Source organism: Dromiciops gliroides, chromosome 1, assembly GCF_019393635.1.
Source record: "Dromiciops gliroides isolate mDroGli1 chromosome 1, mDroGli1.pri, whole genome shotgun sequence".
Lineage (NCBI taxonomy): Eukaryota > Metazoa > Chordata > Mammalia > Microbiotheria > Microbiotheriidae > Dromiciops > Dromiciops gliroides.
Window position 1 is genome coordinate 582,092,353 of NC_057861.1, and position 18,696 is coordinate 582,111,048.

At 41.4% G+C, this 18,696-nt stretch overlaps 1 protein-coding gene across 1 annotated transcript in view; it reads right to left on the bottom strand.

The window, feature by feature from the left end:
* Positions 1 to 18,696, bottom strand: part of ABCC1 (ATP binding cassette subfamily C member 1) — a 155,500-nt gene that overhangs the window by 16,048 nt on the left and 120,756 nt on the right. The window contains exons 20-25 of the mRNA XM_043979082.1: positions 14,485 to 14,569; positions 10,588 to 10,717; positions 7,473 to 7,680; positions 5,620 to 5,930; positions 4,113 to 4,312; positions 940 to 1,066 (exon numbers count right to left, since the gene is read on the bottom strand). Coding sequence (XP_043835017.1) covers positions 940 to 1,066; positions 4,113 to 4,312; positions 5,620 to 5,930; positions 7,473 to 7,680; positions 10,588 to 10,717; positions 14,485 to 14,569 — 1,061 coding nt within the window. The remainder of the gene's footprint in view (positions 1 to 939; positions 1,067 to 4,112; positions 4,313 to 5,619; positions 5,931 to 7,472; positions 7,681 to 10,587; positions 10,718 to 14,484; positions 14,570 to 18,696) is intronic.

Genomic DNA, 18,696 nt, shown 5'->3' on the forward strand with positions numbered 1-18,696 from the left:
AAGACTCAGCAGTTTGTGCCAGTCTCCTTTCCTTCACTGTTTCTCTGTTTCCAATGTAGGCATGGGCAGGGAGGAGAGGGAAGGGAAAGTCCATTGGGAAATAATCATAGAGTAAAAAACAAAAGGCACGAAGTCATCAGGGGTTTAAGTCAGCGTGTAGGGCTGAGTGAATGGACCACTTCCAAACAGACTCTCAGGATGGAAACAGCAGCAAGCCTGGGATCCCAAGCCCCAATCCAAAAGCAGTCCTGGGCAAAAGGTGCCCGTGAACCAGAACAATGTCAGATAAAAATAAGACAAAGGTTTCAGGCTATTTATGGAAGAGACCAGCCTGTCAACTCTCCTGGATGGCCACCTTGCTTGAGATCAAACGATCTCAAAAGCCCCATTTGGTTTTCAGATTCTATGCTTTTGGATTTTAGGTAATTTCCACATTTCCAAAACATCTCTGGTACTGCTGGGAACCAACATCAGAGGCAAAGCAAGGCCTTTCCTCATTAATGGATCAAAGAAGTAATTGAGAAGAGCTGGAAGGAAAGGGGAGCAAGTTCACCTCCCCAACCAAAGCTTTTGTTGTTGTTCTTGAGTATTTTCAGTCGTCTGATTCTTCATATGGGGTTTTCTTAGCAAAGATAATGGAGTATTTTCCCAATTCCTTCTCTAGATCATCGTACAGATGAGAAAACTGAGGCAAACAGGGTTAAGTGACTTGCTTTGAGCACAGGAAGATGAGTCTTCCTGACTCCAGGCCCAGCTGCCCTAGGTGACCAAAGCTAGAGAGACAATTAATTCCTTTTTATTCTGCCCCACCAGACCTTTCCTCATCCTAGATCATAACGGACTTTAAATGGCATGCAAGAACTCACAATCTTAATCCCTTCTACCTCCCACCCTCTTTAAAAAATAATTTTGAATATCAGAAGATGTTCTTCCTCTTACCTGCAGGGAGTAAGAGACTGAGAGGCCCACCAACCCAGGGCTAAGGCTATGCCGGGAGATGACAGAAAACAAGGCCGCAAAAAGAACTATGCAGTTTCCCACACACTCTAGTCGGACAGCCAGCCACCTGTCAAGACATACATATATACACACAAATCAGCCCTGGGCTCCAAGATCCACCAAAGCAAATTCAGCAAGTGGGAATTCCAAGGAATCCAAAAACACCCTTTATTCTCCAAAGACTCTCTCAGTCTCTTGGTCTTAAAAGAGTTTGACTTAGGAACAACAGAGGAAAGGATATAAAAAGAGACGGCTGAGACAAAAGTAACTTCTGACTTATCCAGTAACATCAGGAAAGGAGATGAATTTTCCAAACAACAAAAGCTTGTCCTCTGAAGGTGATAACTTTTTCAAAAGCATTTATTATTTTCTTTCTCCAACTCCCCCCTCCCTTTTTGAACAACTGAAAAATAAAAAAAGTATTATATACTTGTAACAAATATGTATAGTCTACTAAAATAAATTTCCACATCAGCCACATAAAAAATATATGTCTCCTTATTCACTTTAAAAGTTCATTTCAGCACTGGGCCTGGATTCAGGAGGACCCGAGTTAAAATCCAGCCTCAGACACTTGACACTTACTAGCTGTATGACCCTGGGCAAGTCACTTAACACTCATTACCCTGCAAAACAACTAATTAATTAATTAATTTTTTGGAAGGTCATTTCTGTCAGGGGTGAATAGGAGGCTTCATCCTCCACCCTCTGGAATCATGGTTTATTAGTGTATTGATCAGAGCTTTAAATCTTTCAAAGCTGTCTTTCTTTATAATGTTGCCATTGTATCAATTGTTTTGCGAGTTCTGCCCACTTTGACTCTGCACACTTCATACAGATCTCATCAGCTTCCTCTGACCCTGTCCATTTGGTCATTTCTTACATCATAATAATATTCCATTACATTCAAAACCCATAATTTTATTAGGCCTTCCCTAAAAGGTACCCTTTTAGTTTCCAGGTTTTTTTGCTACTATAAAAAGAATTGCTACAAATATTTTGGTACGTATGGGTCCCTTCCCTCTTTCTCTGATTTCGTTGGGGTATGAGCCTAGCAGTGGCATTGCTGGATCAAAGCACAGCTTAGTGACTTTTTGAGCATAGTTCCAAACTGCTTTCCACAATGCCTGGACCAATCCACAGCTTTCCCAATACTACTACCCTTCTGGCGTTTATCATTTTACTCTTTTGACATCTTTGTCAAGCTGATGGGTATGACCTGGAATGGCTTTAATTTGCATTTCACTAATTATGAGTGATTTGGAACATTTTTTTCAATTGGTTGTTGATAGCTTGGATTTCTTTCTTTGCAAACTCTCCATTCACTTCCTTTGACTATTTATTGGGGAACTGCTCTTCATCTCATAAATTTTAATAGGTTCCATATATATGTTATATATTTAACATATGTGTATATATATGTATGTACGCATATATACATATATAAAGCAGATTCGATACCTTTATCAAATAAACCTATTGCAAAAATCTTCCCCCAGTTACCTCTTTCTAATTTTAAATATACTGCCTTTTTTATGCAAAAATGTATTCATTTCATATAATTAAAACTGTCCATTTAATCTTCTGTGATCTGCTTTGTCCCTTAGTGGGATACCTTTCTAAACTGTATCATTACTCAGATTAAATGCAATGATCAAACTTGGTTCCAGAAGACATAAAGACACACTTCCTGTAGGTAGAGAGGTAGGGGCCTATCAGTGAGGAATGCTGCATATGCTGTCAGGTGAGATCACTTTTCAGTTGCTTTTGCTTTGCAATCATTTAAGGGTGGCACAATGAGAAAGGACTACCTACAACAAGAAGCTGTCAACAAAATCATACCTTCCTGATTTTTTAGTGGAGCAACCAGTATATAATTTCACCTTCTCTTGATGACTCAGAAGCATTATTATGAATGTCAATTATTGTAGTGTTTCTCAATACACCGAGGCCCTCAGGGGTTACCGAGGCTGTTTGTCCCTGCCCTACTGCCACGAGCCTACTGCTGTGCTTTAAATTTCCTGTATCATCAACGTAATGATAAACCACAAGTTCAAAAGAATGAAGATGAAACATGACTCACTTCCAGATGAGAGAGATGATAAAATGAAACTTCAGAAAGAAAGATACATTTTTGGATATGGCTAAGGTAGGAATTTATTGTGCTGGATTATGTAGATATCTGTTGAGGAAATTTTTTTTTTGAGATATTGGAAGAGAAAGCTTAATTAAAAAAAAACAACTTGTTGGGGTAGCTAGGTGGCACAGTGGATAAAGCACTGGCCCTGGATTCAGGAGGACCTGAGTTCAAATCCAGCCTCAGACACTTGATACTTGACACTTACTAGCTGTGTGACCCTGGGCAAGTCACTCATTGCCCTGAAAGAAAGGAAAAGAAAAAAGAAAAAAGAAAAAAAAGAAGAAAAAAACTTGTTAGCTGAAAAATCTTCAAAAATAAATAAACAGCCCACATCAAATTGCATGCCTTCTCAATGAGGGTGGGAAGGGAGGGAAGACAGGAAAGAATTTGGAACTCAAAAAAAATTTTTTTAAAAGAATGGTAAAAAAAAATTTTATACCTAATTTGAAAAAAATATCTAAAATACATAACATATAACAAATAAATATGTGATAATAAAATATTTAAAAAGAAAGAATTTCTATGTCTCTTCTGTAGGGATATGTCTCTTCCCTTCTTGATTACTGCCATCAGTGTCTTCCTGCTTCTACATTGCCATCATATTTTATCCATAAATGTCTGGGAGAGATAAAAGGTTTCTGGATAGCAAAAAGCCTATACAGTTTACTTGAGAGGAAAGCATGAAACCATCTCTAGTCCATCAGTGGGAAATACTGAAATAATGTCTGGGTGAGCACCAAGGGATGGGTTTATGTTCTCCCAACAAGTACACAATTTGGGTGCTTCCTTTGCCTACTTCTGGGCTCACAGTTATGTCAGTTGCCAAAAGTCTTAACTACAAAATAAATGGGATTTTGTTGTTTTTCTGAGGGGTCCCAGAAACCCCAGTATGTTGTCTCCCACTAATTCCATTAGAAGACAAAGTAGTCTCCTTTGAAAGAAAAATGCTAGATCCCACTGAATGCCAGCCCACCTGTTGGCTACGATGCTGGGGTAATAAGCTTTCTGATTCTCATCCACCTTCAGGTCACTCTGATGGATGAAACGTTGCTGTTCTTCAAAGGCACGGATGACACTGACACCCAGGAGAGTTTCATTGAAGTGTGAGTATACCGGGGACCGGCTGACTGACTCTAGGCGCTTCAGCTGACGTGAGGAGGCTACATAAAATCTCTGGGGAAGAAGGTCAATAAAGCAGAAAGTTACTTTTTTATAAGCGAATCCCTTCAAATCTTCCCCTGAAAACAAGGAGGCCACTAAGGTTCCAACAAGCTGTATGCTTATGATATACTGTCCAATTCAACTAAGTTCTTAAAAGTTGGGGCAGCTAGGTGGCGCAGTGGATAGAGCACTGGCCCTGGATTCAGGAGGACCTGAGTTCAAATCTGGCCTCAGACACTTAATGCTTACTAGCTGTGTGACCCTGGGCAAGTCATTTAACCCCAATTGCCTCACGGGGGGGGGGGGGGGAGTTTATAGGGCTAAGCAACCCCAAAGACTGTCAAGGAAAGCCTAGGAGTGAGCAGTTGTTACACTAAAGCCTCGGCTACCTACTTCTGGATTGGGAGCTGAATTTGGTTCTTAACACTTTATGGAGTCTTTAAGGTCTCCAATAACTTCAGGCAATTGGATCTTTTTAGATCTCTACATTAAGTGTACATAATAGACATTCTTTCTCGGGGATTCTTAAAGTTTGAGGGTTTTTCTGAAACGAGTATACCTATCACCATGCAGGGGAGAGAGACAGACAGACTCTGTGTGTGTGTGTGTGTGTGTGTGTGTGTGTGTGTGTGTGTGTGTGTGTGTGTGTGTACACAAAAGGATCACCTGGTCTATTTCACCCCAAACTCTAATAGTGATTAGCAGTCTTTTCTTTAGGGCCCAGATCAATCAAACCACTGCCTGTTAGTTTACTCCCCAGCACAGAATCTTCTTCCTTCCTACATCTGGGAAGCTCTACAAAATCCTATGGTAAAGGAAATGGACAACTTAAAACTTTGCTATGCCTTACTTTTGGATAATGCTTTATACTCTCTAAAGCATTTTCTGGGATGTTTTCATCTGATCCTCATAGGTAGGCCCTGGAGAATTCTGCTTGTCAGAAGCAGAGGTGTCAAACTGGCAGCCCCCAACACTATAAAAATGGGCCAGATGGCCAGCTAGGTGGCGCAGTGGATAGAGCACCAGCCCTGGATTCAGGAGGACCTGAGTTCAAATCCAGCCTCAGACATTTGACACTTACTAGCTGTGTGACCCTGGGCAAGTCACTTAACCCCCATTGCCCCTCCCCCCAAATGGGGCACACAGGGACCTGTTTATCTTTGAGTTTGACATCACTGACCATGAGATTGCATGTCAAGACAATGATCTCTGATTTTTAAGGATAAAGTAGAGCCTTGTCTAGTTTTGCAACAAAGCTACAACTTCAGTTCCATTCTTATGTTCTAAGCATAAAATGACACAAACTTCCTGCCACTTACCTGTACAAAGAAATAGATGAGGCCAAGGGGTGGGATGATGATGGCAGCAATGGGCGTGGCCAGCAGTATGATTATACAGGCACCAATGACATTGAACAGGGATCCCATGAACATCTTGATGATCTGAGGAATCATTGAGTCCACTGTGTCCATCTCCTTGGAGAACCTATTCACAAGGTTCCCACTGGGTGTTCGTTCAAAGAAGCTCATGGGGGACCGGAGTACATTGTGGAGTAGATCCAGATGTAGGCGGCGGGAAGCAAAGATGCCCCCAATGGAAACTGCCATTGAGTAGCCAAACACAGCAATACCTAGAATACACCATGTCATCACTGGAGAGATCTGCCCAGCAAAGGACAGAGATTGCCTACACCTGTTTGTACATGATTTACATGTTTATGTGCTGAATCCCAACTTAGACTATGAGTTCCTTGAGAACAAAGACTGTCTTTTGCCTCTCTATATCTCCGGTGCTTAGACAGTGCCTGGAACATAGTAGGCACTTAATAAAATGTTTAGTGACTGATTATGACTCAACTGACTTAGGAAAAACAGAAAAGATGGTACTCTATACTATACCAAGATCTACAGTTGACTAGGCTGCATCACTAAACTAGGTCTTGGATGTTATGTCAATTGTTCTTGTTTCTTTCCCTGTCACATGGGGCCTCCTAAAGGGTTTGCTAAATAGCTCAAAAAGGGACTTCACATTTAATAAAATGAAAAACAAGACAAAAAACTATTTTCTTATATTAATGTATGTACAGAGAATACAAGCTTAAATAATCACTCTTGCAACCTACATACACTGATTTTGCTGGGGAAAGAATATTTTGTATGAGGGTAGTTAAGTGGCACAGTAGACAGAGCACCAGGCCTAGAGTCGGCAAGACCTGAGTTCAAATCCAGACACTTCCCTAGATGCGTAACCCTGGCTAAGTAACTTAACCCTGTCTGCTTTGGTTCCTCATCTATAAAATAAGCTGGAGAAGGAAACGGCAAACTACTGTAGTATCTTTGTGAAGAAAATCCCAAATGGAGTCATGAAGAGTTGGACACAATTGAAATGACTGAACAATGACAAATTTTGTGTGACGGATGTCATCTGAATCCTTGACTTCTCTAATCCTAGGAAAACATCTAAGGACCAGGAGGAATTTGGGAGTCTCTATGGTATGAAAAGAAAGCCATTGGTGAGGTAAGAATTCTACCTTTAACCTGCAATTAAACTTTATGAATGAAATTTAATTTAAAAAAAAAATCTCCAAGGATGCTACAGTTAGACTCACTTGCTGAAGTGCCATTGAATGGTTCCTCCCTTTTCAACTAAGTTAAATAAGAAGAAGAAAATGAAGAGACTCTATTAGTCCTTGCTAGAGAGATATAATGTAATTCAACAGACATGGTTACTTGTTTATTAATAAGGAGTCCTTATTAACATTCTGAGTTTAAGCTTTCTCATTTCTAAAATGGGAATAGGAGAACCTTCCTTCTACCCCTCTCACAGTGCCAAGGTGAAAAGTAACTGGTTTAGTTTTAAAATATGGAAAAAAAAAACAAAAACAAAAATCTGAAAAACAACGAATGCCCCTATTCTTTTCTTTTTCTTTTTTTTGTTTTTTGCAGGGCAATGAGGGTTAAGTGACTTGCCCAGGATCACACAGCTAGTTAAGTGTCAGAGGCTGGATTTGAACTCAGGTCCTCCTGAATCCAAGGCCAGTGGTTTATCCACTGCGCCACCTAGCTGCTCCCCCTCCTATTCTTTTCATCACCCTTCCAATACTGGCTTCAAAGGGATAACAAGAGGAGGTAAAACCTTCTAACCCAGGAGTGTGGGATCTAGGCAGGCTCACCTTGAGAAATGCCCAGCGCACCATACACACCCAGCCGGACGTTGGTGTGCTGCTGTGTCCCGTTGATCACAGGATCATCAGTCCATAAGCTGAGCCAGTAATTGGAAGCCAAGGCGGCTACATGGTTACATATAAAAAGGAAGATGCTCAGAAAAGAGATAAAAAGTCCAATAGCTTTCATATAATCCCAGTACACTGACAGCTTTACCTAAAAACACAAGGGAGAAAAATCAATTTACAAAATTAAAACATGAAACAAAAATATAGGCTAGCACTCAACTTTCCCCAAAATCTACATACCCCTAGCAGGCAGCTAAGGTCCATGTCACAGGTTCCAACACCTGGGCCTAGGGTGGGTCTAGGCCAGTGTCCTCAAGTCAGCAAGCCCTGTACTGCCTCTGCTGTCACTGTTTCCTTCTCTCTTCTACCTACCCCAATCCTGTCCAGCCTCCAAAGCTTGGCATATGTCTGAGCCTCTCCCAGGAACCTTCCTTTACAACCCCAGTGTTCAGCTGGTCTCCTGGACAGAATTCCTATAGCATGTAGAATCCTTGGCTTAGCATGTAGCGTAATTATTTAGTCTTGTATTATTAACGCTTGTTTACTGTAAGTCTTGCCTCCTCAACTAGATAGAAGGTAGAAGCCATGTTTTATACTTCTTCTTCTTCTTCTACAGTGCCTAGTGCAATGGTGAACATTCAGTGAGACATCAAGGACAATTGCTGGTTGACTGATCAATTGAGTTTTATAACACTGGCATTACTCCCAGTCACTCAGAAAAAAAGCTTCTCTTTCTTTATAACCTGGTTTGCCTCAGCACACTGTGCTATCTTTCCTGAGAATCATAGTTAGCAGATACCACCCACCCCCACACTTCTTTATTTACAGAATATAAGGCTTAAGCAAGTAATATAAGGAACCGGAGAGAGAGTTACTGTAAACTAAGCCAGGCACTTCCGTCTTTTATCTCTGTCTCCTGTGCAAGTGATCCGTCTTTGGGCAACGAGGCATGAAAATAAGGCAAATGGATAACTCGACAGTATACCTATAATCCTCAATTACTCTCGTCCTCTGAGCAGACATAGAAGTTAAAAAGCAGCAGGGAGGGAGTTGTAATTGTTCACTGCTGATGACCTGACACACTAGGAAGGCTTTGAGCTGGAAGGCAAGAAGGAAGCAAGGGGGGAAGACTGGTAAGCAAGAGGAAAGAGAACTGGAAGACAGCTTGAGATGAAAGCGATAGCAATCTGGAAGTCAGCTCCCCAATAAAAAAGTCACGGAATAAAGATAGTTACGATACTGAGATAGATCCCAAACTTTGCCCTTTCCAATCTTCCATCTCTTCACTTTCTACTCAATCCCACCTTGGCTACCATTTTTCTTTCTTTCTTTTTTTTATTAAAATAATAAACATTTGATTTAAAGTTTTGAGTTCCAAATTCTATCCCTCCTTCCCTTCCTCTCCTCCCCACCCCCCACCCCGGTAGTAAGCAATCAGATAATGGGTTCTACAAGTACAATGATGTAAAACATTGTCATATCAGTCATTTTGTATAAGAAAACTTAAATAAAAAAAAAAAATGAAAGAAAGTGAAAAATAGCATGCTTCAGTCGGTGTTCAACTTTGGAAGCAGATAGTATGCTTCATCATTAGTCCTTTGGGATTGTCTTAGATCATTGTATCATTGAGAATAGTTAAGTCTTTCACAGTTCTTCATCAAGCAACACTGCTGTCACTGTGAACAATGCTCTCCTGGTTCTGCTCACTTCACTATACATCAGTTCATACAAGTCTTTCCAGGCCTTTCTAAAGTCATCCTGCTTACCATTTCTTATAGCACAATACTATTCCAACACAATCACATACCCCAGCTTGTTTAACCATTCCCCAATTGATGGGCATCTCTTGGATTTCCAATTCTTAGCCACCACAAAAAGAGCTGCTATAAATATTTTTGTACAAATAGGTCCTTTTTTTCCTCTTTTGGGGGATGTCTTTGGGATAGAAACCTAGCAGTGTATTTCTGGATCAAAGGGTAAGCCCAGTTCTATAGTCCTTGGGGCACAGTTCCAAATTGCTCTCCAGAATGTCTTTCACTGTCTTTCATTGTGTGAAACCAACCCCCAGCCACAGGGGGCGCTCTGTAGACAGAGCTCCCACACAAGCTTTAATAACAGACATCCATAGTTCACGTTTTACATAGATTTCCTTTGTTAATACTGAGTATCAATATCATTCCTATTTCATAAGCTTACAAGGAAATCGAGGCTTGGAGACTAAGTGACTGTGTCTTGTCACCACCCGCTGGTGAACCCAGGTTTCCAGTGTTCTTGCTACAATGTTTTACTGCCTCTTCTTGTGTCTCTGGGTGCAGCCAACACAAATGAAGAGTTGCAGCTTTGCTACCAACCAACTTTAAGACCATGGAAAAGTGAATTTAGCCCCTGGGACTGTTTCCTCATCTATAAAATAAAGAGATTAGATGAGATGATCTCTAAAGTCCCTTTCCAACTTTGTAAAGCTATATAACTAATACTTTTACTCTATCCCCCTTTTTCTGACCTGGGGGTCATTTTTTCCCCTCACCAGCATAACTGTCAATGGGTCAGTAAGGGTAAGGAGAAGTGGTGGCTGGCCAGGATACCATGATACTCAGGGAGGAAAAGAGCCCTAAAGTGCCTTTAAACAGAGTGTAGAGTTAAAAATCTGTAAAATTTAAAATTTGGGGGCATCTAGGCAGCACAGCAGATAGAGCACAGGAGTTGGGAAGACCTGAGTCAAATCTGGCCTCAGACACTTACTAGCTGTGCAACCCTAGGCAGATCGCGTCAACCTGTTTGCCTCAGTTTCCTCCTCTGTAAAATGAGCTGGAGAAGGAAATGGCAAACCACTCTAGTATCTCTGAGAAAACCCCAAATGAGGTCATGAAGAATCAGACACGACTGAAACAACTGAACAACAAGATTTTTTAAATTTGAGATAACACAGATCTCCACCTCTCCTTTCTTTAAGCAGGCAAGACCAAAAGCTGATTCTATTACAAAAGTTGCTAAAGACGAGCAGCTGGTTGTTCAGCAAGAGGCAGGCAGAGCAAGAGCACTTGGAGTTTTTTACCTGCCCAGTCTTGGCTTTATCAGCCTCCATCAGCTTCCAGGCTTCCTTCTCTGTTTTGGATTTCTGCAAGTCAGCTGTGCTGCTCTGTTTCCCAGGTTCTGTACTATAGGAGGAGGAATTACTGAGCTGTCTAGAGAAAACAACACAGACAGAGTGTCAAACCTTTGTAGTCAATGAGGTCGGGGTGAGGCTGACCTATGTGAACATATACCAGATGAGAAATGTCACTGCAAGCAAGAACAGCCGCACTGCCCACCCCAGGGTTATAGGATCCAAGATGAAAGTGTCTCTGACCAGAGAGCAACTTGGACAAGGAGACTTGATCTAAATGGCTGCCATGTTGACCTGGAGGGGCAGGGGAGGAAGTCCAGGAGATGTGGGTTCTGGTCTAGCTCTGCCACTGTACCTGAGCCTTGGATTTCTCAGAAATCAATCTCTCCCTCATTAGAACTCCTAGAGCATATATTTTTTTAAGATAGGTGAAACACATTTATTACATCATTCTACAGTTCAAAGAACAGCTTATAGAATGTGCCCATTAGTACACATCTTGCAAAGATATTGTAAATGGGGGCAGCTAGATGGCGCAGTGGATAGAGCGCCGGCCCTGGATTCAGGAGGACCTGAGTTCAAATCCGGCCTCAGACACTTAACACTTACTAGCTGTGTGACCCTGGGCAAGTCACTTAACCCCAATTGCCTCACCAAAAAAAAAGATATTGTAAATGACCTAGAGTTGAACTGGAGGAAGGATTTGGATTGTCTTTGGGAAACTGTCCATTTTTTAAAATGACCCTATGATTTTTTTAAATTATAAAAGTATTTTATTATTTTCCAGTTACATGTAGAGATAGTTTTCAACATTTGTTTTTATAAGATTTCTAGTTTCAAATTTTTTTCCCTCCCTCCCCGAGACAGCAAGTAATCTGATATAGGTTACATGTGTACAATAACATTAAACATATTTCTGCATTAGTCATGTTATAAGAGAAGAATCAGAGCGAAAAGGAAAAACCTCAAAAAAGAAAAACGACAGCACCAAAAACAAAAGAAATAGTATGGTTCAATCTGCATCTGTATTCCACAGTTCTTTTTTTTTTTTCCTGGATTTGGAGAGCATTTTCCATCATGAGTCCTTTGGAACTATCTTGGACCATTGTATTGCTGAGAAGAATCAAGTCTATCACAGTTGATTAACACATAATATTGATGATACTGTGTACAATGTCCTCCTGGTTCTGCTCATCTCACTCATCACCAGTTCATATAGCATTTTTTTAATCCAATCCAATCTAACAATTATTTATTAAATGCCTAATATGTCCAAAGACAAAAATGAATAACAAACTGTGTCTGCCCTCAAAGAGCTTACACTCTGCTGGGACTAGAGAAGGCTCTGAACCTGGTCATCTGGGAAATACGCACACTTCTATGCTGGGACGGTGCCTGGCGCATTACTATGCTATAGAAAGGCTTCTAGATACCTTATTTTCTAGCTCCAAATCTAGGGTTTTCTCTCTCTCACTACAGCACAGTACCTGGGACATAGTAAGTGCTATATAAACGTCTGTTGTTGTTGTTGTTGTTGCTGCTGCTGTTTAGTTTTTTCAGTCATGTTTGACTGCTCATGACCCTAGTTAGGGTTTTTTTGGTAGCGACACTAGAGTGTTTTGCCATTTCCTTCTCCAGCTCATGTTACAGATGAGGAAACTGGGGCAAACTGGGTTAAGTGACTTGCCCAGGTTCACACAACTAGTAAGTATCTGAGGCCAGATTTGAATTCAAGGAAATGAGTCTTCCTGACTTCAGGCCTGTGCCACTTGGTTGCCCAAACACTCACAACAAACATTTGTATGTAAGTGTTAGCTATCATTATTGTTACTTCTGGAGTGAACAACTCCCTCTAGTCGAAGCCGCCATGCCCGAAGTTTCATCTGTGGTTCTTCAAAATACATTTTTCTTGGCCCTTTATTAGAGGGTACATCTGAAACTTGATTTTAGGAAAACACAAGCAGCATGGCTATAGCAATGCGATCTGTTTGCTGGAAACCTGTTCAAACCAATGCATTTCTTTTTTTTTTTTTATGGCAGGGCAATGGGGGTTAAGTGACTTGCCCAGGGTCACACAGCTAGTAAGTGTCAAGTGTCTGAGGCCGGATTTGAACTCAGGTACTCCTGAATCCAGGGCCGGTGCTTTATCCACTGCGCCACCTAGCCGCCCCAAACCAATGCATTTCTCTAGAGAAACTCAACAACACTGCAGGAAAGCCTAGAAAAGGATTGGGGTGAAACAGCCAGCAGTCAATTAAGTGTTGGGACAAATCAAACAGTTGGGTTGAACTGGAGGGGCCCCTGAGGTCTCTTCCAACTCTATAACTCTGTGATCTTTTACACCAAAAGCACCCTTGTTGGGGAGTTCAGACACTCAAGCTTGTGGAAGCTCACTTCCTTTTGCCACTGTTCCCTATCCCTCCCTCCTCTCCCAGTAAAGCACAGTCATGATGCTTCCTACATACGACAGTCCTATGTTACGGTTATTGCAAAGCCTTGCAATACTACTGCAAAACTAAAATTGCTCCTACTGGAATGAAGCTCCTTAAATTTAGGGACTGCATCTTACCCATCTTTGCATCCCTCATAGGACCCAGAACACTTTTCTTCAGGGGAGACAACACGAATGTAGATAGGCATATAATTGGCAGATACAAGGTATTTTGGGAAATACAAGCAAATGGGGAAGCAACAACAGCTAATTAGTTTAATAAACTCTTGCTTGACTGAATGATTGGAGACATAATAAACAAGCTGTGCCCTCTTGGACAAACAGACCACCCCCCACTCCCATCCTCTCAACCACCAAATCGAATAGACTGAAAAACCAGGTTGAATCTTCCTGTCTTCTTGCAGAGGAAGGCCTGCAAAAGTCAATGTTTCTCCACTGAGAAAATGGAAATCTTCTCAATCACAGGAAGCTCCACAAAGTCAGCTGGGGAGGCAGTTCAAAACCTACTCCCTCCACCTGAACTCTGACCTTGCACTATCCCTGCCCTCCTCATTATAATCATGGGTACCCACTTCCAGCACTGACGTCCCCTTGTTTAGATGGTTAACTCCTCAAGGACAGATACCACTACCCCTGTTCTTTAGCAGCTTAACTCCCAGGACTCTGACAGGCATCCTGCATACCCTCCCTCCAAAATACCCAATGACCAATGGACAGACATGTAAACAAGGTTCCTCAATGTAGGACCGACTACGTCAGAGCAAAAGAACTCCTCAGCTGAATGGTTATCAGGAAAGTGTCTGGAGGATGTATTTGAAACGACCATGTTCTTCCCATCCTCTCATTTTTATTTTTCTGGTTCCCTAAAATAAAGCAATTCCAAGAAGGCCCTGGTCATATCACATACCAAACTCCAGTGAGGTTGTGACCTGGTGTTCTCTATCAGCGAGCTAAAAGTAAGCATACCGAGCTTGTTCTCGAGGTCCTTCAGGGACAGGAGAAACAGACCTGTTGTTTCAAATTTCACGACTCAAGCCAAATGACCCAGGAATCCGTGCCATGTAGGGAACCTCAGTGTCAAGAAGGATGGATTTGTTACAAAAACATGAGGCGTCTAAGCCATACAGTCTCGGCAGGAAGAGACCGTGGTTGATCAACTTGAACCTCAGAGGTGGGTGAACTTAGAAAGTTGTGAGAAGCAGATAAAATAAGGATGACAAGGAAAATCAGCCCCTTCCACTGTCCTGAGGCAACCTAAGACTTTTTTCGGTAGCTTAAGTCATGAGGATGGCATCATGCTCCTCTTTCAAGTCAGTCAGAAAAGAGGCAGAGAAACTCCAGGGACATTTATGAATTCAAGCACACACACACACACACACACACACAGAGCCTACCTCTTTAGCTGTTTTCCTGAGGTTTCAGTTATCAGGACTCCATTCTCCATCTGTTTTACTTCCTTCACAGCTAGACCATCAGAATCTGTTAACCCAATGAGAGGGAGAGGCAGATTGAAAGGGTTTGAAAAGCCTGCTAAAAGTATTGCAAAAAGTCCCTGGGATGGGTCTATACACACCACATAGGGTATTTCAAAAGTCTGTTGTGGTTTAAGCTATTAAAGCTATTAAAAGCTTAAAACTGTACTGATGCGGGGGTAGGGTGAGGGAAGAAAAGAATTTGGAACACAAAGTTTAAAAAAAAAATTTGATGTCAAAATTTGTATTTACATGTAACTTGGAAAAATAAAACTTAATGGAAGAAAATAGCTAAATGAATGAATGAACTAGTAAGTAAGTAAATTGAATGAATGAATAAATAAATAAATAAAAAGAATTTTTTTTTTTAAACTGTACTGAGATTTTGTGGACACCCTGTGTAATGCTTTAGTTCAACAGTGTTAAATTCAAGTGGAAAACAGATCCCTGCCAGCCACATATTGACTTTGAAAACCACTACATTAACATGACCTATGTTGTGATGCATTTTTATTTATTTTATTAAATATTTACCAATTACATTTTAATCTGGTTGAGTACCTCTATTGGGAGTTGTGTAGCCACTGCAGTATGACCCCTCTGCTTTAGATAACCCCTTAAGAGAGGTAACCAAGTGGTGAAGTGGATAGAGGACCAACCCTGGAGTCAGAAGGACCTGAGTTCAAATCTGAACTCAGACACTAGCTATGTGACCTTGTGCAAGTCACCTAACCCTTATTACCTTAAAAAAAGAAAGGAAGAAAGAAAGAAAAGATAACCCATTAAGAGCACAAGGGGGCAGAGTTGTACTCAGAAGATGTGTTGCTAAAAAGTTCAGTGTGATTAAATTTTTGGTCAAGTGAATTATGTTTGAAAAGCACCAGGGGATCCTGCTATTTAAGTGAACCCTTTTGGTTTTTTGTTTTTGTTTTTGTTTTTTTTGCGAGGAAATTGGAGTGAAGTGACTTGCCCAGGGTCACACAGCTAGTAAGTGTCAAGTGTCTGAGGCTGGATTTGAACTCAGGTCCTCCTGCATCCAGGGCCAGTGCTCTATCCACTGCGCCACCTAGCTGCCCCTGAGTGAACCCTTTTGTAAAGCAAACAGCTGGTATAGAACAGGAGCAATAGCACCACCCTGGAAGTTGGGAGACATGGGTCTGAATCTGATGTTCAGCTGTTCTTTGGCTTTGGCCAAGCCACTCTGACTTCTCCGAGGATCAGTTCTATTTGCAAGAAGAAAAAAAGAAAGAAAAGAACAAGATTCTAGAAAAATACAGGAAATAGGGATCTAGGAGTCAGGAAGAGCTAGCTTTCATTCCCACCTCTGACACATACTAGAAGTATGACCCTGAGGCAATGAAAGCTTCTGAGAAACTCTCTAAGTCTATAGAACAGGTGCCAAATGGCAAAGAGATTTTCTCCATGAGGTATCCCTTAAATCAATTAAATCATAGGTCTGAGAAAACCTGAAGGAATCACCTAATCCAATGACCTAATTGTACAGATGAGGAAACTGAGACTCAAGAGATATGAAGTGACTCACCTGAAGGTCATACAAGTAATAATATTTAAACTACCTGCCTCACAGCATTGTTGTGAGGAAGGCATCCTATAAATCTTACAGTTCTATGCAAAGTACAGTAATTTTAGTTGTCATTATTGAATGGTTGAGTATTCCCAAGGTATCTTGGTTTCTTCTTCTGGCATATAGGTTTGCCTGCATTAAGAAATACCTTTATTGGGGGCAGCTAGATGGTGCAGTGGATAAAGCACCGGCCCTGGATTCAGGAGTACCTGAGTTCAAATCCGGCCTCAGACACTTGATACTTACTAGCTGTGTGACCCTGGGCAAGTCACTTAACCCCCATTACCCCACCAAAAAAATAAATAAATAAAAATAAAAATAAAAAAAAGAAATACCTTTATTCTGGGTACTGCCTAGACAGGAAACAAACCACACTCTCCCTCCACCCATTGGGAACTTCCCCATTCAAATAAGGAGATAGCTTAGATAAGCCCATGTCTAGAGGTGGAGGGTTGGTTGATAGAGACCATCAAGGTGAATCTTTCTGCAAAAAGCATATGAGGTGAGGGCAGCTAGGTGGCGCAGTGGATAGAGCACTGGCCCTGGAGTCAGGAAGACTTGAATTCAAATCCAGCCTCAGACACTTGACACTTACTATCTGTGTGATCTTGGGCAAGTCACTTAACCCTCATTGCCCAACCAAAAAAACCCAAAACAAAACAAAAAAACATACAAGGCATGTTGCCTTGGAACAGCCATACATAGTTTTCCCTAGCTGTGGCACAAGGGCCACATCAAGATCTAAGCCCATTGGGGGCAGCTAGGTGGTGCAGTGGATAAAGCATAGGCCTTGGATTCTGGAGGACCTGAGTTCAAATCCAGCCTCAGACACCTGACACTTACTAGCTGTGTGACCCTGGGCAAGTCATTTAACCCCAATTGCCTCACCCAAAAAAAAGGATATTGTGAAATTACAAAGAAGTGTGGCCACAAGGAAGAAATATGAGAAGAAACCTCCTCATGATACTACAGAAATGGGAGGTCTGTGGGTAAGGAACACTGCATATACTGTCAGGTTTGGGTTTTTTTTTTGATGTACTGATTGAGTTTTGCTGACTTTTAAAAAATATCTTCTCGGGCAGCTAGGTGGTAAAGTGGATAGAGCACCGGCCCTGGATTCAGGAGGACCTGAGTTCAAATCCGGCCTCAGACACTTAACACTTACTAGCTGTGTGACCCTGGCAAGTCACTTAACCCCATTTGCCTCACCAAAAAATAAAAAAACAAAAACAAAAATTCTTCTTTCTCCTTTAATTTTTTTCTCATAAAAAGCCTTTGTAACATGGGATGGATTTCTGGAAAGGTAGAGGGAAAGGCGTACATGGGAAATTTTAGGTGATATTAAAACAAAAGATATCAGTAAGATTTTTGTAAAAAGACCAACAATCTCCTCAAGGTTGAATTTGGGAACTCCTTACAGGCAGGCACACAGCAAGTACCAAAAGGAAGGTATTGTGTACTTAATTATAAGAACTAGGCTATACTCAGGGGACTAGAGGAAGACCCGTGTAACCAGACTATCTCTGAATATAGGACAGAGTGACCTTTCAAATAACCATTCTCTGGCGGCTGCTTTAACTCTTCGGAAGGAATGTCCTCAGGAGGTTCAGGGAGAGAGCTGCTTTAACCCATCCCAACTCAGAAGTTCATATCTCTATCTGAAGAAGACTGCATAATTAAACCCTCTCTGATCTAACTACTCAAAAACTTCACCAGAGACTACTTTCCCCAACAAGCTCTCCCTACCTGACCAGAGGCCAACAACAGTAATTAGTAATGTTTGGATTGGGAGTTTTAACATATGGTGGCCAAGGTCAGATATGGTCCTGGGCCCTACTGGCCTGGGTCATGGTCTTAGAATCAAAAAGTATGAGTAGAGAATGCCTATTTCAAGACAAAAGATCATTAATTCAGGGGAAGCTAGATGGTGCAGTTGATAGAGCACCTGCCCTGGAGTCAGGAGGACCTGAGTTCAAATCCGGCCTCAGACACTTAACGCTTACTAGCTGTGTGACCCTGGGCAAGTCACTTAACCCCAACTGCCTCACTTAAAAAAAAAAAAAGATCATTAATTCTTTGTCATCACAATAAGGAATGCACCTAGCTCTATTATTGTTATTATTATTTTAAGGTGAAGAGAGCAAGAGCAGAAACTAGCTGGTATTCTTGTAATAGTCATGCAACTCACAATAGAAAGTTAGTCTACTGCCTTGTACCTACAAGCACTATAGCTGGGTCTAAGCCAAGCAACACCAACCTTCCTCCTCTGCCACAGCCTTCTTGCCTAGAGTTGGGAAAACCAAGAGTTATGGAAAGTTAAGTTAAAATGTCATTTTTATGCTTTCATTAAGTTGCTAAAAGATGCCCTTGTCTGTTTGTTTGGAGGAAGGCCCACAGCAGAGCAGAGTAGACCTGCATATGGGAAGCAGAGAAGAAATCACTCCTACTCCCTCCCTTGCCCAAGAGCAGTCTCAGAGAACAAGCAAACTGGAGCTATATGTATTTTCATCCACTCAGCTCAGGAGGAAAGTTCCTGGACGCAGTCTTGG